Here is a 27,500-nt window from a genome sequence, read left to right as displayed (position 1 = left end):
TACCAGAGGACAAACTACAGTGTAATACACTCTCACGTCAGTACCAGAGGACAAACTGCAGTGCAACACATTCTCACGTCAGTACCAGAGGACAAACTGCAGTGTAATACACTTTCACGTCAGTACCAGAGGACAAACTACAGTGTAATACACTCTCACGTCAGTACCAGAGGACAAACTGCAATGTAATACACTCTCACGTCAGTACCAGAGGACAAACTGCAGTGTAATACACTCTCACGTCAGTACCAGAGGACAAACTGCAGTGTAATACATTCTCACGTCAGTACTAGAAGACAAACTGCAGCGTAACACTCTCACGTAAGTACCAGAGGACAAACTGCAGTGTAATACATTCTCACGTCAGTACCAGAGGACAAACTGCAGTGTAATACACTTTCACGTCAGTACCAGAGGACAAACTAGTGTAATACACTCTCACGTCAGTACCAGAGGACAAACTGCAGTGTAGCACACTCTCACGTCAGTACCAGAGGACAAACTGCAGTGTAATACACTCTCACGTCAGTACCAGAGGACAAACTGCAGTGTAATACACTTTCATGTCAGTACCAGAGGACAAACTACAGTGTAATACACTCTCACGTCAGTACCAGAGGACAAACTGCAGTGTAATACACTCTCACGTCAGTACCAGAGGACAAACTGCAGTGTTACACACTCTCACGTCAGTACCAGAGGACAAACTACAGTGTAATACACTCTCACGTCAGTACGAGAGGACAAACTACAGTGTAATACACTCTCACGTCAGTACCTGAGGACAAACTGCAGTGTAATACACTCTCACGTCAGTACCAGAGGACAAACTACAGTGTAATACACTCTCACGTCAGTACGAGAGGACAAACTACAGTGTAATACACTCTCACGTCAGTACCTGAGGACAAACTGCAGTGTAATACACTCTCACGTCAGTACCAGAGGACAAACTACAGTGTAATACACTCTCACGTCAGTACGAGAGGACAAACTACAGTGTAATACACTCTCACGTCAGTACCTGAGGACAAACTGCAGTGTAATACACTCTCACGTCAGTACCAGAGGACAAACTGCAGTGTAATACACTCTCACATCAGTACCAGAGGACAAACTACAGTGTAATACACTCTCACGTCAGTACCTGAGGACAAACTACAGTGTAATACACTCTCACGTCAGTACCAGAGGACAAACTGCAGTGTAATACACTCTCACATCAGTACCAGAGGACAAACTACAGTGTAATACACTCTCACGTCAGTACGAGAGGACAAACTACAGTGTAACACACTCTCACGTCAGTACCAGAGGACAAACTACAGTGTAATACACTCTCACGTCAGTACGAGAGGACAAACTACAGTGTAACACACTCTCACGTCAGTACCTGAGGACAAACTGTAGTGTAATACACTCTCACGTCAGTACCAGAGGACAAACTGCAGTGTAATACACTCTCACGTCAGTACCAGAGGACAAACTGCAGTAGAACTCACGGGGTGAGAGTGACGTTCATCTCAGGAGAGGGAACCTGGTTAAGCAGAGCCAGAACCTCTGGAGAATCTTCCTTACTAATATGTGGACCAGGCAGGGCGGGAGCTGGACTCACTTCCTCCTCACAGTTGGGAAGTGTCAGCGACACGTCGTACTGGACCTGCTGTGGGAAGAGGGAACGACACACCTTCAGTATTTTATTCATCGTCTGGGTAAACCGAGAAATTGTTAAGGATAGAAATAGGATTTTCCAAATTCCTGGAGTGGAGGGGAAAAAAAGGAGATTTTTAATGATGTAAACAGGAGATGCGGTATTTATTGTTACGTAGCCAAAATATTGCAGATGATTTACTAATACTGTACCGTGATACGTAGATGATCCCAGAAGGGGGTCAAAATATACAGATCAATTAATCTCCTGAGTTTGTCTCCATATGGGTTATTACTAAGCATAATAGCGTGACGATGTCTTACCTTCTTACTTTGGTCTTGTGTAGGTAACAGAAGAGTTCTGTCTATAAATACCACTGAGAACTGTATCTTAGGTGGCAGTTTACCTCGTAGTCTCGTCTCGTCAAACCTGACCACTGTACCAGCCAAGAAAAACAATGCCATTGTTATTATTATTATTATTATTATTATTACGTATAGGGATGTTACAGTACCTTAGCTTTGGTTTAGGGAATAAAATGAAAGTAACTTAACATGTATGGAACAAGAACGTTTAAACAACAGCCGCAGCAAGTAATACATATATAGTTACATACTTTATCATACATAGCAGCATATGTGTAGATTACCTAGGTTGGCCCAAAACAATGCGAGCATAGAAGCTGAACATAAAAACACACAGCTGATGAGGCGGACACACTTCCCAAAGATCGAAATACCTTTCTCAACTATTTTATCAATGATTATGTGAAGATAGATGTACGGTGGTTTGGTTGGTAGCGCACTCAGCTCATACTGAGTGTCTGTGGTTCGATCCCCAGCACGGGTGGAAACGCTGGGCGTGTTTCCTTACACCTGCTTCCCTTGTTCACCTAGCTGTAAGTAGGTATCTGGGTGTTAGCCTACTGTGGTGAGTGGCATCCCGCACATAACACAGATCTCAGAGCTGCAGAAAAGAGAAAGAGAGAGGCTGGAACGAGAAGCAAGAGAGCCTGGGGAACGTACAGCACGGTCCTAGTGTTGGACCACCACGGACCAGCATCAGAACCAAGTACAAGAAGGCTGGTGTCGTTGAAAATTACGATCATTAGCGTTGTTTGTACACAACGTAGCGTCAGGTCTACGATATTATCATATCTACCTTCATGTTATCGATGTGAAACATCGAAACGTGCAATTAAGACCAGTTTTCTCACCTTCTGTAAGAGACCTACCTGGTGTGAAGACCAACCAGGACCACCTGGACCTGCCAGGAACCACCAGTACCCATCTAGAACAACCTGGACCCACCAGGATCCACAAGTACCCTCCAGAATCCACAAGTACCCACCTGGACCAACCTAGACCCACCTGCACCCACCAGGACCCTCCTACACCCACCAGTATCCATCTGGACTCACCAGTACCCACCATAACCCACCAGGACCCACCTGCAGTGAGCAGTGTGCAGGAGGCGCTGAAGACATAGCCGGTAACATTCTCGGCCTCGGTCATACAAGTCTCCTTCTTAATGCTAAACTTGTTGACGCTCTCGATAAGGACCATGTTGTGCGTGTTGCCCACGAGCTCCACCATGTAGTTGTTGGTGGTGGTCAGGTCAGGGTCCAGCACCATCAACTGGTCGTCTAGCTGCAGGGTTAGTGGTTAGTGGTGGTTAGGTCGTGCAACTGCAGGGTTAGTGGTTGTTAGGTAGTCTAGCTGAAGGGTTAGTGGTGGTTAGATCGTGCAACTACAGGGTTAGTGGTTGTTAGAGGTTAGTGGTTAGTAAGGTCTACCTGCAGGGTTAGTGGGTAATTGTTAAAGCTTAGGGGACTAGTGGTAGTCAGATCGGATAGCGGTTAATGGTTCTTAAAGGCTGATAGTGGTTACTAATGTACAAATGGGTGGTGGGAGATAGCAGTAGTAGTAGTAGTAATAGTAGCAGCATTAATGTCCCCTCTCCCCCACCCATTACTCTCCCCTCTACCTCCCCTCACGTCAGAACACTCACATCATCAGTCTTGTTGCCATAATGCCAGTCCACTTGAGGGGTCCTGCTTCTCATGGGCGCTGAGTCGTCCTCGTCCAGGATAGTTAAGGTTCCCTCTCTGCTCTGAGGCATCAACTGACGACCCTTAACCTGTATGGGGAGACAATACAGTACTGGTAACACTCGTCTACCTCTTGTCATAATAATAACGATAATAATAGTGATAAATATAATAATGATAATAAAATCAAAATAATAATAATGATAATAAATAATAATAAATAATGATAATAATAATGGTAATAATAAAAATAATGATGGTAATAAATAATAATGGTAATAATTATAATAATAATAGCAATAATAATGTTTGTAATGATAATAATAATTATAAAGTAATAATAATAATTATTATTAATAACAATAATAATAATAATAATAATAATAATAATAATAATAATAATAATCATAATAATAATAATAATAATAATAATAATCATAATAACAATAATGATAATAATCATAATAATAATAATAATAATAATAATCATAATAACAATAATGATAATAACAACTAATAATAATTATAATAATCTTGGCACTCTTGTCTCAATCTTTCACTCAGGAAAAATCACTCTGGGTCACTAACTAAACAGAGGTCACTGTCTGACCTAACAGTGACCTCAGCAACGCTGTTTTATCAACACCACGTGTTGACCAACCAGCCTCGCTTCAGGCGCTTATTTCCCGTCAAAAACGTCAACTGGTAGTGGGTGCTTCCCGCGCTTATTTCCCGCCAAAAACGTCAACTGGTAGTGGGTGCTTCCCGCGCTTATTTCCCGCCAAAAACATCAACTGGTAGTGGGTGCTTCCCGCGCTTATTTCCCGCCAAAAACATCAACTGGTAGTGGGTGCTTCCCGCGCTTATTTCCCGCCAAAAACATCAACTGGTAGTGGGTGCTTCCCGCGCTTATTTCCCGCCAAAAACATCAACTGGTAGTGGGTGCTTCCCGCGCTTATTTCCCGCCAAAAACGTCAACTGGTAGTGGGTGCTTCCCGCGCTTATTTCCCGCCAAAAACATCAACTGGTAGTGGGTGCTTCCCGCGCTTATTTCCCGCCAAAAACATCAACTGGTAGTGGGTGCTTCCCGCGCTTATTTCCCGCCAAAAACATCAACTGGTAGTGGGTGCTTCCCGCGCTTATTTACCGCCAAAAACATCAAATGGTAGTGGGTGCTTCCCGCGCTTATTTACCACCAAAAACGTCAACTGGTAGTGGGTGCTTCCCGCGCTTATTTACCGCCAAAAACGTCAACTGGTAGTGGGTGCTTCCCGCGCTTATTTACCACCAAAAACGTCAACTGGTAGTGGGTGCTTCCCGCGCTTATTTACCACCAAAAACGTCAACTGGTAGTGGGTGCTTCCCGTGCTTATTTCCCGCCAAAAACGTCAACTGGTAGTGGGTGCTTCCCGCGCTTATTTACCGTCAAAAACGTCAGTTGGTAGTGGGTGCTTCCAGCGCTTATTTCCCGCCAAAAACGTCAGTTGGTAGTGGGTGCTTCCCGTGCTTATTTCCCGCCAAAAACGTCAACTGGTAGTGGGTGCTTCCCGCGCTTATTTACCGTCAAAAACGTCAGTTGGTAGTGGGTGCTTCCAGCGCTTATTTCCCGCCAAAAACGTCAGTTGGTAGTGGGTGCTTCCCGCGCTTATTTCCCGCCAAAAACGTTAACTGGTAGTGGGTGCTTCCCGCGCTTATTTCCCGCCAAAAACGTCAACTGGTAGTGGGTGCTTCCCGCGCTTATTTACCGCCAAAAACGTCAACTGGTAGTGGGTGCTTCCCGCGCTTATTTCCCGCCAAAAACGTCAACTGGTAGTGGGTGCTTCCCGTGCTTATTTACCGCCAAAAACGTCAACTGGTAGTGGGTGCTTCCCGCGCTTATTTACCGCTAAAAACGTCAACTGGTAGTGGGTGCTTCCCGCGCTTATTTACCGCCAAAAACGTCAACTGGTAGTGGGTGCTTCCCGCGCTTATTTACCGCCAAAAACGTCAACTGGTAGTGGGTGCTTCCCGCGCTTATTTACCGCCAAAAACGTCAACTGGTAGTGGGTGCTTCCCGCGCTTATTTCCCGCCAAAAACGTCAACTGGTAGTGGGTGCTTCCCGCGCTTATTTACCGCCAAAAACGTCAACTGGTAGTGGGTGCTTCCCGTGCTTATTTCCCGCCAAAAACGTCAACTGGTAGTGGGTGCTTCCCGCGCTTATTTACCGCCAAAAACGTCAACTGGTAGTGGGTGCTTCCCGCGCTTATTTCCCGCCAAAAACGTCAACTGGTAGTGGGTGCTTCCCGTGCTTATTTCCCGCCAAAAACGTCAACTGGTAGTGGGTGCTTCCCGTGCTTATTTCCCGCCAAAAACGTCAACTGGTAGTGGGTGCTTCCCGTGCTTATTTCCCGCCAAAAACGTCAACTAATTATGAGCGCCTTCAGTTTTTTTGCTCTTATTTTTTTATTATATTAAGAATAATAAAAATTAAAAATGTAATGCGGTGTTGAGGACAGGACCTTAATATTATTATAATCAAGGGGAAGAGCTAAACCCTGAGGATTATACAGCGCCTGGGGGGGGGGAGGGTGGAAGGCATTCAGGCTTAATTCGGGGAACTGGAGCACAGATCCAATTCCCTAAATCAAGAGCCCCTCACCAACATCAAGGAACCTTCCATGAGGGGTGAGGGCAGGACAGGACACAGAGCCGGGCTGGTGAGGGTCTGGTAATGTTGTCGTGGTCAGTGCAATACCTTAACCTAAGTTAACTTAGGATAGGCTAAGGTACGTTAGGTTAGGTTAGGTTACGTTAGGTTAGGTTAGGCTACGTTAGGTTAGCTTAGGCTACGTTAGGTTAGGATGGGCTACGTTAGGTTAGGTTAGGTTAGGCTACGTTAGGTTAGGTTAGGCTACGTTAGGTTAGGTTAGGCTACGTTACGTTAGGTTAGACTACGTTTAGGTTAGGTTAGGCTACGTTAGGTTAGGTTAGGCTACGTTAGGTTAGGTTAGACTACGTTTAGGTTAGGTTAGGCTACGTTAGGTTAGGTTAGGCTACGTTAGGTTAGGTTAGACTACGTTTAGGTTAGGTTAGGCTACGTTAGGTTAGGTTAGGCTACGTTAGGTTAGGTTAGGCTACGTTAGGTTAGGTTAGGCTACGTTTAGGTTAGGTTAGGCTACGTTAGGTTAGGTTAGGCTACGTTAAGTTAGGTTAGGCTACGTTAGGTTAGGTTAGGCTACGTTAGGTTAGGTTAGGCTACGTTAGGTTAGGTTAGGCTACGTTAAGTTAGGTTAGGCTACGTTAGGTTAGGTTAGGCTACGTTAGGTTAGGTTAGGCTACGTTAGGTTAGGTTAGACTACGTTTAGGTTAGGTTAGGCTACGTTAGGTTAGGTTAGACTACGTTAGGTCAGGTTAGGCTACGTTAGGTTAGGTTAGGCTACGTTAGGTTAGGTTAGACTACGTTTAGGTTAGGTTAGGCTACGTTAGGTTAGGTTAGACTACGTTTAGGTTAGGTTAGGCTACGTTAGGTTAGGTTAGACTACGTATAGGTTAGGTTAGGCTACGTTAGGTTAGGTTAGACTACGTTAGGTCAGGTTAGGCTACGTTAGGTTAGGTTAGTCAGGAAACAGGACAAGTGTTTCCTGACGCGTGTCTCAGTCATAGGTTCAGTAACTTGAGTTCTAGAACAGATGCGTAGGCTAGTTGCTGCAGGAACCTTGCCCTAGGTACCCTACACCAGTCTTGCAAAGTTGAACCCGATTGGATGAGACGTTCGCGAGTTATGAGCGAAATATTGTGACTACTGTGATGGTGATAGTGATCACGTACCTGTATAGTGACTATAGTGATCACGTACTTGTATAATGAATACAGTGATCACGTACCTGTATAGTGACTAGTGATCGCGTACCTGTATAGTGACTATAGTGATCACGTACCTGTATAATGACTACAGTGATCACGTACCTGTATAGTGACTATAGTGATTACGTACCTGTATAGTGACTATAGTGATCACGTACCTGTATAGTGACTATAGTGATCACGTTCGTGTATAGTGATGGGGATAGTGATCACGTACCTCAATATCACAGGTGATAGTGAAAAAGATGGTGTCTTCACGACGCTCACGATCTAACGGTCCACTTGGAGTCACTATCAACTGGTTACGGACAGTCCTTAACTCCTCACTACCACTCTCAACACCTGTTAAATTAGGCCAGGTTAACGTAGGCCAGGTTAACGTGGGCCAGGTTAAAGTAGGCCAGGTTAAAGTAGGCCAGGTTAAAGTAGGCAAGGTAGGCAAGGTTAAATTAAGTTAAATTGAGTTTAATACTTAATTTATTAAAATAAGGTTTAATAATCAAAGGTCAATAATATCTATTAATCTATCTATCTGTCTGTCTATCTATCTATCTATCTATCTATCTATCTATCTATCTATCTATCTATCTATATATATATATATATATATATATATATATATATATATATATATATATATATATATATCTGATAGGATCATGACAGAAATGTTAAAAGCAGGGGGGGATATAGTGTTGGAGTGGTTGGTACTTTTGTTTAATAAATGTATGAAAGAGGGGAAGGTACCTAGGGATTGGCGGAGAGCATGTATAGTCCCTTTATATAAAGAGAAAGGGGACAAAAGAGATTGTAAAAATTATAGAGGAATAAGTTTACTGAGTATACCAGGAAAAGTGTACGGTAGGGTTATAATTGAAAGAATTAGAGGTAAGACAGAATGTAGGATTGCGGATGAGCAAGGAGGATTCAGAGTGGGTAGGGGATGTGTAGATCAAGTGTTTACATTGAAGCATATATGTGAACAGTATTTAGATAAAGGTAGGGAAGTTTTTATTGCATTTATGGATTTAGAAAAGGCATATGATAGAGTGGATAGGGGAGCAATGTGGCAGATGTTGCAAGTATATGGAATAGGTGGTAAGTTAGTTAATGCTGTAAAGAGCTTTTATGAGGATAGTGAGGCTCAGGTTAGGGTGTGTAGAAGAGAGGGAGACTACTTCCCGGTAAAAGTAGGTCTTAGACAGGGATGTGTAATGTCACCATGGTTGTTTAATATATTTATAGATGGGGTTGTAAAAGAAGTAAATGCTAGGGTGTTCGGGAGAGGGGTGGGATTAAATTATGGGGAATCAAATACAAAATGGGAATTGACACAGTTACTTTTTGCTGATGATACTGTGCTTATGGGAGATTCTAAAGAAAAATTGCAAAGGTTAGTGGATGAGTTTGAGAATGTGTGTAAAGGTAGAAAGTTGAAAGTGAACATAGAAAAGAGTAAGGTGATGAGAGTATGAAATGATTTAGATAAAGAAAAACTGGATATCAAATTGGGGAGGAGGAGTATGGAAGAAGTGAATGTTTTCAGATACTTGGGAGTTGACGTGTCGGCGGATGGATTTATGAAGGATGAGGTTAATCATAGAATTGATGAGGGAAAAAAGGTGAGTGGTGCGTTGAGGTATATGTGGAGTCAAAAAACGTTATCTATGGAGGCAAAGAAGGGAATGTATGAAAGTATAGTAGTACCAACACTCTTATATGGGTGTGAAGCTTGGGTTGTGAATGCTGCAGCGAGGAGGCGGTTGGAGGCAGTGGAGATGTCCTGTCTAAGGGCAATGTGTGGTGTAAATATTATGCAGAAAATTCGGAGTGTGGAATTTAGGAGAAGGTGTGGAGTTAATAAAAGCATTAGTCAGAGGGCAGAAGAGGGGTTGTTGAGGTGGTTTGGTAATTTAGAGAGAATGGATCAAAGTAGAATGACATGGAAAGCATATAAATCTATAGGGGAAGGAAGGAGGGGTAGGGGTCGTCCTCGAAAGGGTTGGAAAGAGGGGGTAAAGGAGGTTTTGTGGGCGAGGGGCTTGGACTTCCAGCAAGCGTGCGTGAGCGTGTTAGATAGGAGTGAATGGAGACGAATGGTACTTGGGACCTGACGATCTGTTGGAGTGTGAGCAGGGTAATATTTAGTGAAGGGATTCAGGGAAACCGGTTATTTTCATATAGTCGGACTTGAGTCCTGGAAATGGGAAGTACAATGCCTGCACTTTAAAGGAGGGGTTTGGGATATTGGCAGTTTGGAGGGATATGTTGTGTATCTTTATATGTGTATGCTTCTAAACTGTTGTATTCTGAGCACCTCTGCAAAAGCAGTGATAATGTGCGAGTGTGGTGAAAGTGTTGAATGATGATGAAAGTATTTTCTCTTTGGGGATTTTCTTTCTTTTTTTGGGTCACCCTGCCTCGGTGGGTCACCCTGCCTCGGTGGGTCACCCTGCGTCGGCGGGTCACCCTGCGTCGGCGGGTCACCCTGCCTCGGTGGGTCACCCTGCCTCGGTGGGTCACCCTGCCTCGGTGGGTCACCCTGCCTCGGTGGGTCACCCTGCCTCGGTGGGTCACCCTGCCTCGGTGGGTCACCCTGCCTCGGTGGGTCACCCTGCCTCGGTGGGTCACCCTGCCTCGGTAGGTCACCCTGCCTCGGTGGGTCACCCTGCCTCGGTGGGTCACCCTGCCTCGGTGGGTCACCCTGCCTCGGTGGGTCACCCTGCCTCGGTGGGTCACCCTGCCTCGGTGGGTCACCCTGCCTCGGTAGGTCACCCTGCCTCGGTGGGTCACCCTGCCTCGGTGGGTCACCCTGCCTCGGTGGGTCACCCTGCCTCGGTGGGTCACCCTGCCTCGGTGGGTCACCCTGCCTCGGTGGGTCACCCTGCCTCGGTGGGTCACCCTGCCTCGGTGGGTCACCCTGCCTCGGTGGGTCACCCTGCCTCGGTGGGTCACCCTGCCTCGGTGGGTCACCCTGCCTCGGTGGGTCACCCTGCCTCGGTGGGTCACCCTGCCTCGGTGGGTCACCCTGCCTCGGTGGGTCACCCTGCCTCGGTGGGTCACCCTGCCTCGGTGGGTCACCCTGCCTCGGTGGGTCACCCTGCCTCGGTGGGTCACCCTGCCTCGGTGGGTCACCCTGCCTCGGTGGGTCACCCTGCCTCGGTGGGTCACCCTGCCTCGGTGGGTCACCCTGCCTCGGTGGGTCACCCTGCCTCGGTGGGTCACCCTGCCTCGGTGGGTCACCCTGCCTCGGTGGGTCACCCTGCCTCGGTGGGTCACCCTGCCTCGGTGGGTCACCCTGCCTCGGTGGGTCACCCTGCCTCGGTGGGTCACCCTGCCTCGGTGGGTCACCCTGCCTCGGTGGGTCACCCTGCCTCGGTGGGTCACCCTGCCTCGGTGGGTCACCCTGCCTCGGTGGGTCACCCTGCCTCGGTGGGTCACCCTGCCTCGGTGGGAGACGACCGACTTGTTGAAAAAAAAAAAAAAAAATGTAAAAAAAAAAAAAAAAATATATATATATATATATATATATATATATATATATATATATATATATATATATATATATATATATATATATATATGTAGAATGGAGGAGAAAGTGAAAGAATGAGTGAGAGAGATTTCTCTTAAAGACAGTGAGAAGAAACTGAGAAACTGGGTAAGGGAGTAGGTGGATGCCTCACCTTTCATAGAGAGGGTGTAGTTAACATTTAGGCCTGGGCAGAACATGGAGGGAGCCGGGAGGCCTAGCAGAGGCCTACGGTCACGATTCTCCCACTGACGCAGAAGTAAGTCGCCTTCAGGCAGGAAGCAGACATGCTGGAAAACATATAAAGTTAGTGTGGGACTGATGTGGGAGTGGGATTGACGTGGGTGTGGGACTGATGTGGGAGTGGGATTGACGTGGGAGTGGGATTGATGTGGGAGTGGGATTGACGTGGGTGTGGGACTGATGTGGGAGTGGGATTGATGTGGGAGTGGGACTGATGTGGGAGTGGGATTGATGTGGGAGTGGGATTGACGTGGGTGTGGGATTGACGTGGGTGTGGGACTGACGTGGGTGTGGGACTGACGCGGGTGTGGGATTGATGTGGGAGTGGGATTGATGTGGGAGTGGGACTGATGTGGGAGTGGGATTGATGTGGGAGTGGGACTGATGTGGGAGTGGGATTGATGTGGGAGTGGGACTGATGTGGGAGTGGGATTGACGTGGGTGTGGGATTGACGTGGGTGTGGGATTGACGTGGGTGTGGGACTGATGTGGGAGTGGGATTGATGTGGGAGTGGGACTGATGTGGGAGTGGGATTGATGTGGGAGTGGGACTGATGTGGGAGTGGGATTGACGTGGGTGTGGGATTGACGTGGGTGTGGGATTGACGTGGGTGTGGGACTGATGTGGGAGTGGGATTGATGTGGGAGTGGGACTGATGTGGGAGTGGGATTGATGTGGGAGTGGGACTGATGTGGGAGTGGGATTGACGTGGGTGTGGGATTGACGTGGGTGTGGGATTGACGTGGGTGTGGGACTGATGTGGCAGTGGGATTGATGTGGGAGTGGGACTGATGTGGGAGTGGGATTGATGTGGGAGTGGGACTGATGTGGGAGTGGGATTGACGTGGGTGTGGGATTGACGTGGGTGTGGGACTGATGTGGGAGTGGGACTGATGTGGGAGTGGGATTGACGTGGGTGTGGGATTGACGTGGGTGTGGGATTGACGTGGGTGTGGGACTGATGTGGGAGTGGGATTGATGTGGGAGTGGGACTGATGTGGGAGTGGGATTGATGTGGGAGTGGGACTGATGTGGGAGTGGGATTGACGTGGGTGTGGGATTGACGTGGGTGTGGGATTGACGTGGGTGTGGGACTGATGTGGCAGTGGGATTGATGTGGGAGTGGGACTGATGTGGGAGTGGGATTGATGTGGGAGTGGGACTGATGTGGGAGTGGGATTGACGTGGGTGTGGGATTGACGTGGGTGTGGGACTGATGTGGGAGTGGGACTGATGTGGGAGTGGGATTGACGTGGGTGTGGGACTGATGTGGGAGTGGGACTGATGTGGGAGGGGGATTGATGTGGGAGTGGGACTGATGTGGGAGTGGGATTGACGTGGGTGTGGGATTGACGTGGGTGTGGGACTGATGGGACTGATGTGGGAGTGGGAGTGACGTGGGTGTGGGATTGACGTGGGTGTGGGACTGATGTGGGAGTGGGACTGATGTGGGAGTGGGATTGACGTGGGTGTGGGATTGACGTGGGTGTGGGACTGATGTGGGAGTGGGACTGACGTGGGAGTGGGATTGACGTGGGTGTGGGATTGACGTGGGTGTGGGATTGACGTGGGTGTGGGACTGATGTGGGAGTGGGACTGATGTGGGAGTGGGATTGACGTGGGTGTGGGATTGACGTGGGTGTGGGACTGATGTGGGAGTGGGATTGATGTGGGAGTGGGACTGATGTGGGAGTGGGATTGACGTGGGTGTGGGACTGACGTGGGTGTGGGACTGATGTGGGAGTGGGACTGGGATTGACGTGGGTGTGGGATTGACGTGGGTGTGGGACTGATGTGGGAGTGGGACTGATGTGGGAGTGGGATTGACGTGGGTGTGGGATTGACGTGGGTGTGGGACTGATGTGGGAGTGGGATTGATGTGGGAGTGGGACTGATGTGGGAGTGGGATTGACGTGGGTGTGGGATTGACGTGGGTGTGGGACTGATGTGGGAGTGGGACTGATGTGGGAGTGGGATTGACGTGGGTGTGGGACTGATGTGGGAGTGGGACTGATGTGGGAGTGGGATTGATGTGGGAGTGGGACTGATGTGGGAGTGGGATTGACGTGGGTGTGGGATTGACGTGGGTGTGGGACTGATGTGGGAGTGGGATTGACGTGGGTGTGGGATTGATGTGGGAGTGGGACTGATGTGGGAGTGGGATTGACGTGGGTGTGAGATTGACGTGGGTGTGGGACTGATGTGGGAGTGGGATTGACGTGGGTGTGGGATTGACGTGGGTGTGGGATTGACGTGGGTGTGGGATTGGCGTGGGTGTGGGACTGATGTGGGTGTGGGACTGACGTGGGTGTGGGATTGACGTGGGTGGGATTGACGTGGGTGTGGGACTGATGTGGGAGTGGAATTGACGTGGGTGTGGGATTGACGTGGGTGTGGGATTGACGTGGGTGTGGGATTGGCGTGGGTGTGGGACTGATGTGGGTGTGGGACTGACGTGGGTGTGGGATTGACGTGGGTGTGGGATTGACGTGGGTGTGGGATTGACGTGGGTGTGGGACTGATGTGGGAGTGGGATTGACGTAGGTGTGGGATTGATGTGGGAGTGGGATTGACGTGGGAGCGGGACTGATGTGGGAGTGGGATTGACGTGGGTGTGGGATTGATGTGGGAGTGGGACTGATGTGGGAGTGGGATTGACGTGGGTGTGGGATTGATGTGGGAGTGGGACTGATGTGGGAGTGGGATTGACGTGGGTGTGGGATTGATGTGGGAGTGGGATTGATGTGGGAGTGGGATTGATGTGGGAGTGGGACTGATGTGGGAGTGGGATTGACGTGGGTGTGGGATTGACGTGGGTGTGGGACTGATGTGGGAGTGGGATTGACGTGGGTGTGGGATTGATGTGGGAGTGGGACTGATGTGGGAGTGGGATTGACGTGGGTGTGGGATTGACGTGGGTGTGGGATTGACGTGGGTGTGGGACTGATGTGGGAGTGGGATTGACGTGGGTGTGGGATTGACGTGGGTGTGGGATTGACGTGGGTGTGGGATTGGCGTGGGTGTGGGACTGATGTGGGTGTGGGACTGACGTGGGTGTGGGATTGACGTGGGTGTGGGATTGACGTGGGTGTGGGACTGATGTGGAAGTGGGATTGACGTGGGTGTGGGATTGACGTGGGTGTGGGATTGACGTGGGTGTGGGATTGGCGTGGGTGTGGGACTAATGTGGGTGTGGGACTGACGTGGGTGTGGGACTGACGTGGGTGTGGGATTGACGTGGGTGTGGGACTGACGTGGGTGTGGGATTGACATGGGTGTGGGACTGACGTGGGTGTGGGACTGACGTGGGTGTGGGACTGACGTGGGTGTGGGATTGACGTAGGTGTGGGACTGACGTGGGTGTGGGACTGACGTGGGTGTGGGACTGACGTGGGTGTGGGATTGACGTAGGTGTGGGACTGACGTGGGTGTGGGACTGACGTGGGTGTGGGACTGACGTGGGTGTGGAACTGACGTGGGTGTGGGACTGACGTGGGTGTGGGACTGACGTGGGTGTGGGACTGACGTGGGTGTGGGACTGACGTGGGTGTGGGATTGACATGGGTGTGGGACTGACGTGGGTGTGGGACTGACGTGGGTGTGGGACTGACGTGGGTGTGGGACTGACGTGAGTGTGGGACTGACGTGGGTGTGGGACTGACGTGGGTGTGGGACTGACGTGGGTGTGGGACTGACGTGGGTGTGGGAGTGACGTAGGTGTGGGACTGACGTGGGTGTGGGACTGACGTGGGTGTGGGACTGACGTGGGTGTGGAACTGACGTGGGTGTGGGACTGACGTGGGTGTGGGATTGACATGGGTGTGGGACTGACGTGGGTGTGGGACTGACGTGGGTGTGGGACTGACGTGGGTGTGGGACTGACGTGAGTGTGGGACTGACGTGGGTGTGGGACTGACGTGGGTGTGGGATTGACATGGGTGTGGGACTGACGTGGGTGTGGGACTGACGTGGGTGTGGGACTGACGTGGGTGTGGGACTGACGTGGGAGAACTGAGTGTAGTGTGAGGAGGGGGAGGGTTGACAGGAGGTGGGTGGAAGGTTGATGGGGGAGGGAGGGTTGACAGGAGGTGGGTGGAAGGTTGATGGAGGAGGGAGGGTTGACAGGAGGTGGGTGGAAGGTTGATGGGGGAGGGAGGGTTGACAGGAGGTGGGTGGAAGGTTGATGGAGGAGGGAGGGTTGACAGTAGGTGGGTGGAAGCTTAATGGGGGAGGGAGGGTTGACAGGAGGTGGGTGGAAGGTTGATGGGGGAGGGAGGGTTGACAGGAGGTGGGTGGAAGGTTAATGGGGGAGGGAGGGTTGACAGGAGGTGGGTGGAAGGTTGATGGGGGAGGGAGGGTTGACAGGAGGTGGGTGGAAGGTTAATGGGGGAGGGAGGGTTGACAGGAGGTGGGTGGAAGGTTGATGGAGGAGGGAGGGTTGACAGGAGGTGGGTGGAAGGTTGATGGAGGAGGGAGGGTTGACAGGAGGTGGGTGGAAGGTTGATGGGGGAGGGAGGGTTGACAGGAGGTGGGTGGAAGGTTGATGGGAGAGGGAGGGTTGACAGGAGGTGGGTGGAAGGTTGATGGGGGAGGGAGGGTTGACAGGAGGTGGGTGGAAGGTTGATGGGGGAGGGAGGGTTGACAGGAGGTGGGTGGAAGGTTGATGGGAGAGGGAGGGTTGACAGGAGGTGGGTGGAAGGTTGATGGGAGAGGGAGGGTTGACAGGAGGTGGGTGGAAGGTTGATGGGGGAGGGAGGGTTGACAGGAGGTGGGTGGAAGGTTGATGGGGGAGGGAGGGTTGACAGGAGGTGGGTGGAAGGTTGATGGGGGAGGGAGGGTTGACAGGAGGTGGGTGGAAGGTTGATGGGGGAGGGAGGGTTGACAGGAGGTGGGTGGAAGGTTGATGGGGGAGGGAGGGTTGACAGGAGGTGGGTGGAAGGTTGATGGGGGAGGGAGGGTTGACAGGAGGTGGGTGGAAGGTTGATGGGAGAGGGAGGGTTGACAGGAGGTGGGTGGAAGGTTGATGGGGGAGGGAGGGTTGACAGGAGGTGGGTGGAAGGTTGATGGGGAGGGAGGGTTGAGGGGTGGGTGGAAGGTTGATGGGGGAGGGAGGGTTGACAGGAGGTGGGTGGAAGGTTGATGGGGGAGGGAGGGTTGACAGGAGGTGGGTGGAAGGTTGATGGGGGAGGGAGGGTTGACAGGAGGTGGGTGGAAGGTTGATGGGAGAGGGAGGGCTGACAGGAGGTGGGTGGAAGGTTGATGGGGGAGGGAGGGCTGACAGGAGGTGGGTGGAAGGTTGATGGGGGAGGGAGGGTTGACAGGAGGTGGGTGGAAGGTTGATGGGAGAGGGAGGGTTGACAGGAGGTGGGTGGAAGGTTGATGGGAGAGGGAGGGCTGACAGGAGGTGGGTGGAAGGTTGATGGGGGAGGGAGGGCTTGACAGGAGGTGGGTGGAAGGTTGATGGGGGTGGGAGGGTTGACAGGAGGTGGGTGGAAGGTTGATGGGGGAGGGAGGGTTGACAGGAGGTGGGTGGAAGGTTGATGGGGGAGGGAGGGTTGACAGGAGGTGGGTGGAAGGTTGATGGGGGAGGGAGGGTTGACTGGTGGTGGGTGGAAGGTTGTTGGGGGAGGGAGGGTTGACAGGAGGTGGGTGGAAGGTTGATGGGGGAGGGAGGGTTGACAGGAGGTGGGTGGAAGGTTGATGGGGGAGGGAGGGTTGACAGGAGGTGGGTGGAAGGTTGATGGGGGAGGGAGGGTTGACAGGAGGTGGGTGGAAGGTTGATGGGGGAGGGAGGGTTGACAGGAGGTGGGTGGAAGGTTGATGGGGGAGGGAGGGTTGACAGGAGGTGGGTGGAAGGTTGATGGGTGAGGGAGGGTTGACAGGAGGTGGGTGGAAGGTTGATGGGGGAGGGAGGGTTGACAGGAGGTGGGTGGAAGGTTGATGGGGGAGGGAGGGTTGACAGGAGGTGGGTGGAAGGTTGATGGGGGAGGGAGGGTTGACAGGAGGTGGGTGGAAGGTTGATGGGGGAGGGAGGGTTGACAGGAGGTGGGTGGAAGGTTGATGGGAGAGGGAGGGTTGACAGGAGGTGGGTGGAAGGTTGATGGGGGAGGGAGGGTTGACAGGAGGTGGGTGGAAGGTTGATGGGGGAGGGAGGGTTGACAGGAGGTGGGTGGAAGGTTGATGGGGGAGGGAGGGTTGACAGGAGGTGGGTGGAAGGTTGATGGGAGAGGGAGGGCTGACAGGAGGTGGGTGGAAGGTTGATGGGAGAGGGAGGGTTGACAGGAGGTGGGTGGAAGGTTGATGGGAGAGGGAGGGTTGACAGGAGGTGGGTGGAAGGTTGATGGGAGAGGGAGGGCTGACAGGAGGTGGGTGGAAGGTTGATAGGAGAGGGAGGGTTGACAGGAGGTGGGTGGAAGGTTGATGGGAGAGGGAGGGCTGACAGGAGGTGGGTGGAAGGTTGATGGGAGGAGGGAGGGTTGACAGGAGGTGGGTGGAAGGTTGATGGGAGAGGGAGGGTTGACAGGAGGTGGGTGGAAGGTTGATGGGAGAGGGAGGGTTGACAGGAGGTGGGTGGAAGGTTGATGGGAGAGGGAGGGCTGACAGGAGGTGGGTGGAAGGTTGATGGGAGAGGGAGGGCTTGACAGGAGGTGGGTGGAAGGTTGATGGGGGAGGGAGGGCTGACAGGAGGTGGGTGGAAGGTTGATGGGGGAGGGAGGGTGACAGGAGGTGGGTGGAAGGTTGATGGGAGAGGGAGGGTTGACAGGAGGTGGGTGGAAGGTTGATGGGAGAGGGAGGGCTGACAGGAGGTGGGTGGAAGGTTGATGGGAGAGGGAGGGTTGACAGGAGGTGGGTGGAAGGTTGATGGGAGAGGGAGGGTTGACAGGAGGTGGGTGGAAGGTTGATGGGAGAGGGAGGGCTGACAGGAGGTGGGTGGAAGGTTGATGGGAGAGGGAGGGCTGACAGGAGGTGGGTGGAAGGTTGATGGGGGAGGGAGGGCTGACAGGAGGTGGGTGGAAGGTTGATGGGGGAGGGAGGGTTGACAGGAGGTGGGTGGAAGGTTGATGGGAGAGGGAGGGTTGACAGGAGGTGGGTGGAAGGTTGATGGGAGAGGGAGGGCTGACAGGAGGTGGGTGGAAGGTTGATGGGAGAGGGAGGGTTGACAGGAGGTGGGTGGAAGGTTGATGGGGGAGGGAGGGCTGACAGGAGGTGGGTGGAAGGTTGATGGGGGAGGGAGGGTTGACAGGAGGTGGGTGGAAGGTTGATGGGGGAGGGAGGGCTGACAGGAGGTGGGTGGAAGGTTGATGGGGAGGGAGGGTTGACAGGAGGTGGGTGTATGGTTGATGGGGGAGGGAGGGCTGACAGGAGGTGGGTGGAAGGTTGATGGGGGAGGGAGGGTTGACAGGAGGTGGGTGGAAGGTTGATGGGGGAGGGAGGGCTGACAGGAGGTGGGTGGAAGGTTGATGGGGGAGGGAGGGTTGACAGGAGGTGGGTGGAAGGTTGATGGGGGAGGGAGGGTTGAGCACTAGCAATCTAGAAATTTTAAATTAGGGAATGAAAATTAAAATTAGCTAAATAACTTGTTAATTTCGTAATATTTCGTAACTAATATATGTAGAGAGAGAAAGAGAAAGGTACTCTCACGCCATGAGTATGCTCCACTCTCTTGGACTGCCTGCCCCTCGTCTCGTCTGCGTCTTCTTGATATAAGAACAAGACGACTCATCTCTCGCCTGGACCCATCCTGGATAGATCTGTCATTTCAGCAGAGCCTTCAACACAGGAGGGATGTGGGTGGCTACACTATTATGGACACTGTTATGTCACTTGGCTCCACTCCGAGGACAGCGAGAAGTGAGCTTCTACACCACAAGACGGGCAGCCAGCAGCAACTTCACTCCGACTGTAATCTTCTCTAGAACATCATTTCATCTGACATCATTTTTTTTCCCAGGATGACTCAAGTCTGGAACATGTTCGTACAATATAATGACATCAACGTAATGAAGTCACTTGATCAAATGAAATCTCTGGCCCACAAATGGCTCCAACGTCATCTTCTGGCCCACAGGTGGCCCACAGATGGCTCCAACTTCACCCTTTTCCCTATCTGTATGTTTATAAGAATTAAAGACTTCCAATGAGGTGATGTAGGTAACAAGTCTTAGCTGGTGAGTCAAGTTAGCAACCTTAACCTAATCCCGTGTAAAAAACGAGAAGAGATAATATGAAGGGAGACAGAAGGATGGAAGAGGAAGAGAGAGGTAACGAAGAAGAAGGAGGAAGTAGTGACGGAGAGAGAAAGAGGAAGGGAGAGGGGAGAGAAGGGAGAGGGAAGGGAGATTGGGGAGAGGAAGGAAGAGAGGGGATAGGAAGGGAGGGGAGAGGAAGGGGAGAGGAAGGAAGGGGAGAGGAAGGAAGGGGAGAGAAAGGAAGGGGAAAGGAAGGAAGGGAGAGAGAGGGAAGGAGGGGAAAGCGCTATATTTCCCCTTGTTGTGTATTGATCTCATTCCTCTCTCCTTCCCATCCTCCCACGGATCTCTCCCCCTCTCCTCCTCTTCCTCTCTTCCCCCCTCCTCTTCCTCTCTTCTCCTCCTCTTCCTCTCTTCCCCCTCCTCTTCCTCTCTTCTCCTCCTCTTCCTCTCTTCTCCTCCTCTTCCTCTATTCCCCCACCTCTTCCTCTCTTCATCCTCCACTTCTTTTCTTCTCCTCCCTAATCTCTCTTCTTTCTTCCTCTTTCCTTATATTTCCCACTCTACCTCGTCCTGTTCTCCTTCCCCTCCCACCTCTCCCATTCTCTTCTTTTTAATTTTACCCTCTTCCTTGCTCCCCTCTACTAATTCTTTCCTCCTCCTCCTCCTACACACCCACCTACCCGTATGTGTGAGTGTGTGTGTGTGTGTGTGTGTGTGTGTGTGTGTGTGTGTGTGTGTGTGTGTGTGTGTGTGTGTGTGTGTGTGTGTGTGTGTGTGTGTGTGTGTGTGTGTGTGTGTGTGTGTGTATGTGTGCGTGTGTGTGTGTGTGTGTGTGTGTATAATTTCTTACCATATAGTGATCTTAAACTAGAAATATTACCTGCTTTCTGTCTGCTGCCCCGTTCCTCCTGCAACGTTTAAAGACCACTCCTCACACCCATACAAAAATGTTTTGGCATGACTGTACTCTGGCAGGAGCTCTACTTGGCCTTGCTGGGGTTCACAGCCTTGAACCTTCACGTCAGGTTAGGTGGTTCATATGTTTGAACCTTCAATGTTTCACAAACATGTGTTGCATATTCTTTCTAACATGTGTTGCATATTCTTTCCACTAACATGTGTTGCATATTCTTTCTAACATGTGTTGCATATTCTTTCTAACATGTGTTGCATATTCTTTCCACTAACATGTGTTGCATATTCTTTCTACTAACATGTGTTGCATATTCTTTCTACTAACATGTGTTGCATATTCTTTCTAACATGTTGCATATTCTTTCTAACATGTGTTGCATATTCTTTCCACTAACATGTGTTGCATATTCTTTCCACTAACATGTGTTGCATAATCTTTCCACTAACATGTGTTGCATATTCTTTCTACTAACATGTGTTGCATATTCTTTCTAACATGTTGCATATTCTTTCTAACATGTGTTGCATATTCTTTCTCAACATTCTTCAATTCTCCTTCTACTTTCTTTCCCTATTTTCTCTACCTTAGAGTTCTTTGATCCATTTGCTGAGAGACATTCTCCCAGGTACCTGCGTACGTTCACTCTCATCATGTTCACCTTAAGCATATGTACCATCCTTGATCTTCTTGCCTGACCTCCCTGACGGCACCTCTTGCCTCAGCCTCTGACGAGGCTGACCTCTGAGTGCTTGTTTGTTGTATGAGGCGGTGTATGTTGTGTGTTTGGTGTATATCTTGATGGGGTCCAACCCTGGCTGACAGTCTGGTGTGTGTTTTCGTGTATATCTTGATGGCGTCCAGCCCTGGCTGACAGTCTGGTGTGTGTTTTCGTGTATATCTTGATGGGGTCCAGCCCTGGCTGACAGTCTGGCGTGTGTTTCGTATATACCTTGATGGGGTCCAACCCTGGCTGACAGTCTGGCGTGTGTTTGGTATATACCTTAATGGGGTCCAACCCTGGCTGACAGTCTGGCGTGTGTTTGGTATATATCTTGATGGGGTCCAACCCTGGCTGACAGTCTGGTGTGTGTTTGGTATATATCTTGATGGGGTCCAACCCTGGCTGACAGTCTGGCGTGTGTTTGGTATATATCTTGATGGGGTCCAACCCTGGCTGACAGTCTGGCGTGTGTTTGGTATATATCTTGATGGGGTCCAACCCTGGCTGACAGTCTGGTGTGTGTTTGGTATATATCTTGATGGGGTCCAACCCTGGCTGACAGTCTGGCGTGTGTTTGGTATATATCTTGATGGGGTCCAACCCTGGATAACAGTCTGCCTTGTGTTTGGCGAATATCTTGACGGCGTCCAGTCCTGGCTTACAAAATCTTGCAGTACTACGAGTAATTTTGTGTAGGTGTGTGTGTTTTTTCCCCCACTTGTCACCTCACACCATCATTTATCACCTCACGTAGCTGTATCTGCTTCGCTGTCTCACATAACCTTAAAGACTCACCAAGCAACTTGCGCAGCGTCACGTCTCAACCTCACAAAAATACTGAGTCATCAGCAAACAGCAACTGTGGCAACTCCCACACTCCAGATACATGGACATAGCAGAACGACTGTTTTTTACTGAGGCAACGTTTCGCTCAGTATAGAGCTTAATTAAGACACCCACCTGATAACAATCTACAACTTGTCTCTCTTGTTTCTAAACGTACACTATTAAGTTGTACCGAATTCCAAATCTTTTAGTGCCACACTTCTCCCCAGCACTTTAGCGTCAACTACCTTCACGTCCCTATCTATATCTACGTTAAACAACCGTGATGACACTATACATGCCTGTCTAAGGCCAAGTTTTAATGGAAAACTATCCTCCCCTATCCTACACACTCTAACCTGAGCCTCACTATCCTCACAAAAGCTCTTCACTGCTTTCCGTAACCTACCACCTATTTCCCACAATTGTAACATCTGTCACATTGCTCCCCTATTCACCCTATCGTAAGCCTTTTCTAAATCTACATACGCAACGAAAGGTTCCTCATAACTAAGTATTGTTCACTTATGTGTTTGAGGGTGATCATTTGCTCTAGACACCTCCTGGCCTTTTATAATTTTCTTGTTCCTTTAGGATCTTACTTTCTCCAATATCCATCATTCTTTGCTTCAACAAATACTCTCTCTCTCTCTCTCTCTCTCTCTCTCTCTCTCTCTCTCTCTCTATATATATATATATATATATATATATATATATATATATATATATATATATATATATATATATATATATATATATATTTATATATATATATGTATATATATATATATATATATATATATATATATATATATATATATATATATATATATATATTTTACACAGGGTTTGACAAGGTTAAGGATCCCTAGCTTTATTGACAAGCTATTTACAGGTTAAGGATTCCTAACTTTATTGGCAAGCTTAGAGCTGTTACCTACATCAGCTCATTTGAAAGCATTTTCATTGTTATGAGACATACAAGTAGGGAACAGGATGAAGATGGAGCCATCTGTGGGCCAGCATTTTCATGTGATCAACTGACTTTATCTCGTTGACATCATTATGCTGTACGAATGTGTTCCATACTCGAGTCATCCTGGGTATATATGATCTCAGATGGAGTGATGTTCTGGAGAAGGGTACAGCCAGAGTGAAGTTGCTGCTTTCTGCCCGTCTTGTGGCATAAAAGCTTGTTTCACGCTGTCCTCGAAGTGGATCCAAGTGTGGTACTTTGACAATATTGGCCTTGTACATAACAGTAAGGCCACCCACATCCCTCCTATGTTGAAGGCTCTGCTGAAATGACAGATCTATCCAGGATGGGTCCAGGCAAGAGATGAGACGTCTTGCTCTGTTCTCTACTCTGTCAAGTAGTCGCAGATGAGAGGGGGGGCAGGCAAACCAAGAAAGTGGAGCATACTCAAGGTGTGAGCGTACTTGTGCCTCGTACAGGATCTTGCAACCCCTACTGTCAAGCAGATGCGAGATACGGCGAAGTGCTGTAAGCTTCCTGGCTGCCTTGTTTGTAAGATTTACAACATGGTTCTTCATGGTTAGTTTGGAGTCAAATTTCACCCCAAGGATATCAACTTCTTCTCCAGGTGCCAACACCCTCCCATTCATCCTTACTACTGCACCAGCATTACCATCATGGTGCCTAGAGACGATCATCATTTGCGTTTTCTCAGGTGCAAATGTTACTTGCCATAATTTCCCCAAGCTGATATAGCTCTCAGCTGGTGATTGATGTAGCTTAGAGCAGCTGGCATTTCTTCTCTTGGATAAGTGAATGTCAGTGTACAGTCGTCTGCATATGCATGTGATTCTGGGATGAGATGAAGAAGGTCGTTGAAGTAGACATTCCATAACAATGGACCCAGCACGCTTCTTTGTGGAACACTTGCCCCAATAGGATGTCTTGCTGATTCCGTTCCATTGAGAACTACACTTAGAGATCTACCATGAAGGTAATCACTGAGGAGACATAGTGTAGAGCTTGCAATTCCCAGTGCTTGAAGTTTTGCTAAGAGGCCCTGGTGCCACACCCGGTCGAAAGCGCCGGGAATTGAGGGAATTGAGAGAATTGAGGGAAATGAGAAGAGAATTGAGAGAAATGAGTGAGTGCAGGGGCGAGTAATGAAGGGAGAGGAGGGGAGAATAGGGTAGGAGAGGAGGGGGCGAGCAGTGAGGGGAGGGGAGAGGAGCAGTGGGAGAGAAGTATGGGAGGGAAGTAATGATGGTTCAATCACTAGATGGCGTGGTGGGGAGGGGGAAGAGAGAGAGAGAGAGAGAGAGAGAGAGAGAGAGAGAGAGAGAGAGAGAGAGAGAGAGAGAGAGAGAGAGAGAGAGAGAGAGAGAGAGAGAGAGAGAGAGAGGGATGAGAGAGTGTGGGAGTTACAAAGGATGGTGAGGAGAAAGTCAGAGGAGCAGCGTGGGAGAGGTTATATCTGACATTATTAACTCTACACATACACTGACAAGAAGAATGTGAGAGAATGGAGGCAAGAATCTCCCTTAGATCCCTTAAATTTAGGGGTAGAGAGAGTAAAGGGACTCCCTCCCTTTAAATGAGGGAGAATGACCCTTCAAACAAGGGGAGAGACAGAGGAATATAGCCTCTTAGAACGTTATTAATAAAGACGAGAACTGAATAAGTATCCCTGAGAGACAGATAAGGTGTATGTCTCTCAGAGTATATACAATGAGAAGTGTATGTCTCTCAGTGTATATACACTGTGAAGTGTATGTCTCTCCGTGTATATACACTGAGAAGTGTATGTCTCTCAGTGTATATACACTGAGAAATGTATGTCTCTCCGTGTATATACACTGAGAAGTGTATGTCTCTCTGTGTATATACACTGAGAAATGTATGTCTCTCAGTGTATATACACTGAGAAATGTATGTCTCTCAGAGTATATACACTGAGACGTGTATGTCTCTAAGTGTATATACACTGAGAAATGTATGTCTCTCCGTGTATATACACTGAGAAGTGTATGTCTCTCTGTGTATATACACTGAGAAATGTATGTCTCTCAGTGTATATACACTGTGAAGTGTATGTCTCTCAGTGTATATACACTGAGACGTGTATGTCTCTCAGTGTATATACACTGAGAAATGTATGTCTCTCAGTGTATATACACTGTGAAGTGTATGTCTCTCCGTGTATATACACTGAGACGTGTATGTCTCAGTGTATATACACTGAGAAGTGTATGTCCCAGTATATATACACTGAGAAGTGTATATATCTCAGTGTATATACAATGAGAGGTGTATATATCTCCGTGTATATACACTGAAAGGTGTATGTCTACGAAAAAGTGTGAGGGAAGAAGGGGTGTAGGGAAGTGAGGGGAGAAGAGGGTGAGGGAAGAAGTTGGTGAGGGGAGAAGTGGGTGAGGGGACAAGGGGTGACAGGTGTCCCCTCCCTTCCCCTCAGTCTTGGTCTCTGTCAATACCATAATGGGAAAAACAAACACCTCCTGTTGACTTGACACTCACCGTAGTGTCTTAGTCACTGTTTGTTTCCCCTCTGTTCCCCTCCTGTTGACATGACACTCACTGTTGTCAAAAAAAGGTACACTGGTAGTGTTTATAACGGAACGTAGAAAACGATACAGTAGAAATGTATATGAAGGCATATAGAAAACGGTACACTGGTAATGTTCATAACGGAACATAGAAAACGGTGCACTGGTAATGTTCATAACGGAACACAGAAAACGGTGCACTGGTAATGTTCATAACGGAACACAGAAAACGGTGCACTGGTAATGTTCATAACGGAACATAGAAAACGGTGCACTGGTAATGTTCATAACGGAACACAGAAAACGGTACACTGGTAATGTTCATAACGGAACACAGAAAACGGTGCACTGGTAATGTTCATAACGGAACACAGAAAACGGTACACTGGTAATGTTCATAACGGAACACAGAAAACGGTGCACTGGTAATGTTCATAACGGAACACAGAAAACGGTACACTGGTAATGTTCATAACGGAACACAGAAAACGGTACACTGGTAATGTTCATAACGGAACACAGAAAACGGTACACTGGTAATGTTCATAACGGAACACAGAAAACGGTACACTGGTAATGTTCATAACGGAACACAGAAAACGGTACACTGGTAATGTTCATAACGGAACACAGAAAACGGTACACTGGTAATGTTCATAACGGAACACAGAAAACGGTGCACTGGCAATGTTCATAACGGAACACAGAAAACGGTGCACTGGTAATGTTCATAACGGAACACAGAAAACGGTACACTGGTAATGTTCATAACGGAACACAGAAAACGGTGCACTGGTAATGTTCATAACGGAACACAGAAAACGGTACACTGGTAATGTTCATAACGGAACACAGAAAACGGTGCACTGGTAATGTTCATAACGGAACACAGAAAACGGTGCACTGGTAATGTTCATAACGGAACACAGAAAACGGTGCACTGGTAATGTTCATAACGGAACACAGAAAACGGTGCACTGGTAATGTTCATAACGGAACACAGAAAACGGTGCACTGGTAATGTTCATAACGGAACACAGAAAACGGTACACTGGTAATGTTCATAACGGAACACAGAAAACGGTGCACTGGTAATGTTCATAACGGAACACAGAAAACGGTACACTGGTAATGTTCATAACGGAACACAGAAAACGGTGCACTGGTAATGTTCATAACGGAACACAGAAAACGGTGCACTGGTAATGTTCATAACGGAACACAGAAAACGGTGCACTGGTAATGTTCATAACGGAACACAGAAAACGGTACACTGGTAATGTTCATAACGGAACACAGAAAACGGTGCACTGGTAATGTTCATAACGGAACACAGAAAACGGTACACTGGTAATGTTCATAACGGAACACAGAAAACGTTGCACTGGTAATGTTCATAACGGAACACAGAAAACGGTGCACTGGTAATGTTCATAACGGAACACAGAAAACGGTACACTGGTAATGTTCATAACGGAACACAGAAAACGGTACACTGGTAATGTTCATAACGGAACACAGAAAACGGTACACTGGTAATGTTCATAACGGAACACAGAAAACGGTACACTGGTAATGTTCATAACGGAACACAGAAAACGGTGCACTGGTAATGTTCATAACGGAACACAGAAAACGGTACACTGGTAATGTTCATAACGGAACACAGAAAACGGTGCACTGGTAATGTTCATAACGGAACACAGAAAACGGTACACTGGTAATGTTCATAACGGAACACAGAAAACGGTACACTGGTAATGTTCATAACGGAACACAGAAAACGGTACACTGGTAATGTTCATAACGGAACACAGAAAACGGTACACTGGTAATGTTCATAACGGAACACAGAAAACGGTGCACTGGTAATGTTCATAACGGAACACAGAAAACGGTACACTGGTAATGTTCATAACGGAACACAGAAAACGGTACACTGGTAATGTTCATAACGGAACACAGAAAACGGTGCACTGGTA

General features: G+C 49.0%; 1 protein-coding gene across 1 annotated transcript in view; it reads right to left on the bottom strand.

Annotated features, from left to right (window-relative positions):
• Positions 1–27,500, bottom strand: part of Ret (Ret oncogene) — a 58,615-nt gene that overhangs the window by 22,169 nt on the left and 8,946 nt on the right. Inside the window, exons 2-7 of the mRNA XM_070099169.1 lie at positions 11,232–11,367; positions 7,763–7,887; positions 3,662–3,790; positions 3,102–3,300; positions 1,975–2,087; positions 1,503–1,663 (exon numbers count right to left, since the gene is read on the bottom strand). Coding sequence (XP_069955270.1) covers positions 1,503–1,663; positions 1,975–2,087; positions 3,102–3,300; positions 3,662–3,790; positions 7,763–7,887; positions 11,232–11,277 — 773 coding nt within the window. The 5' untranslated portion in view covers positions 11,278–11,367. The remainder of the gene's footprint in view (positions 1–1,502; positions 1,664–1,974; positions 2,088–3,101; positions 3,301–3,661; positions 3,791–7,762; positions 7,888–11,231; positions 11,368–27,500) is intronic.

Source organism: Cherax quadricarinatus, chromosome 66 (assembly GCF_038502225.1).
Source record: "Cherax quadricarinatus isolate ZL_2023a chromosome 66, ASM3850222v1, whole genome shotgun sequence".
NCBI classification, from domain to species: Eukaryota; Metazoa; Arthropoda; class Malacostraca; order Decapoda; family Parastacidae; genus Cherax; species Cherax quadricarinatus.
Note: the sequence above shows the minus strand (reverse complement) of the source record. Positions and strands in the feature narration are given on the sequence as shown.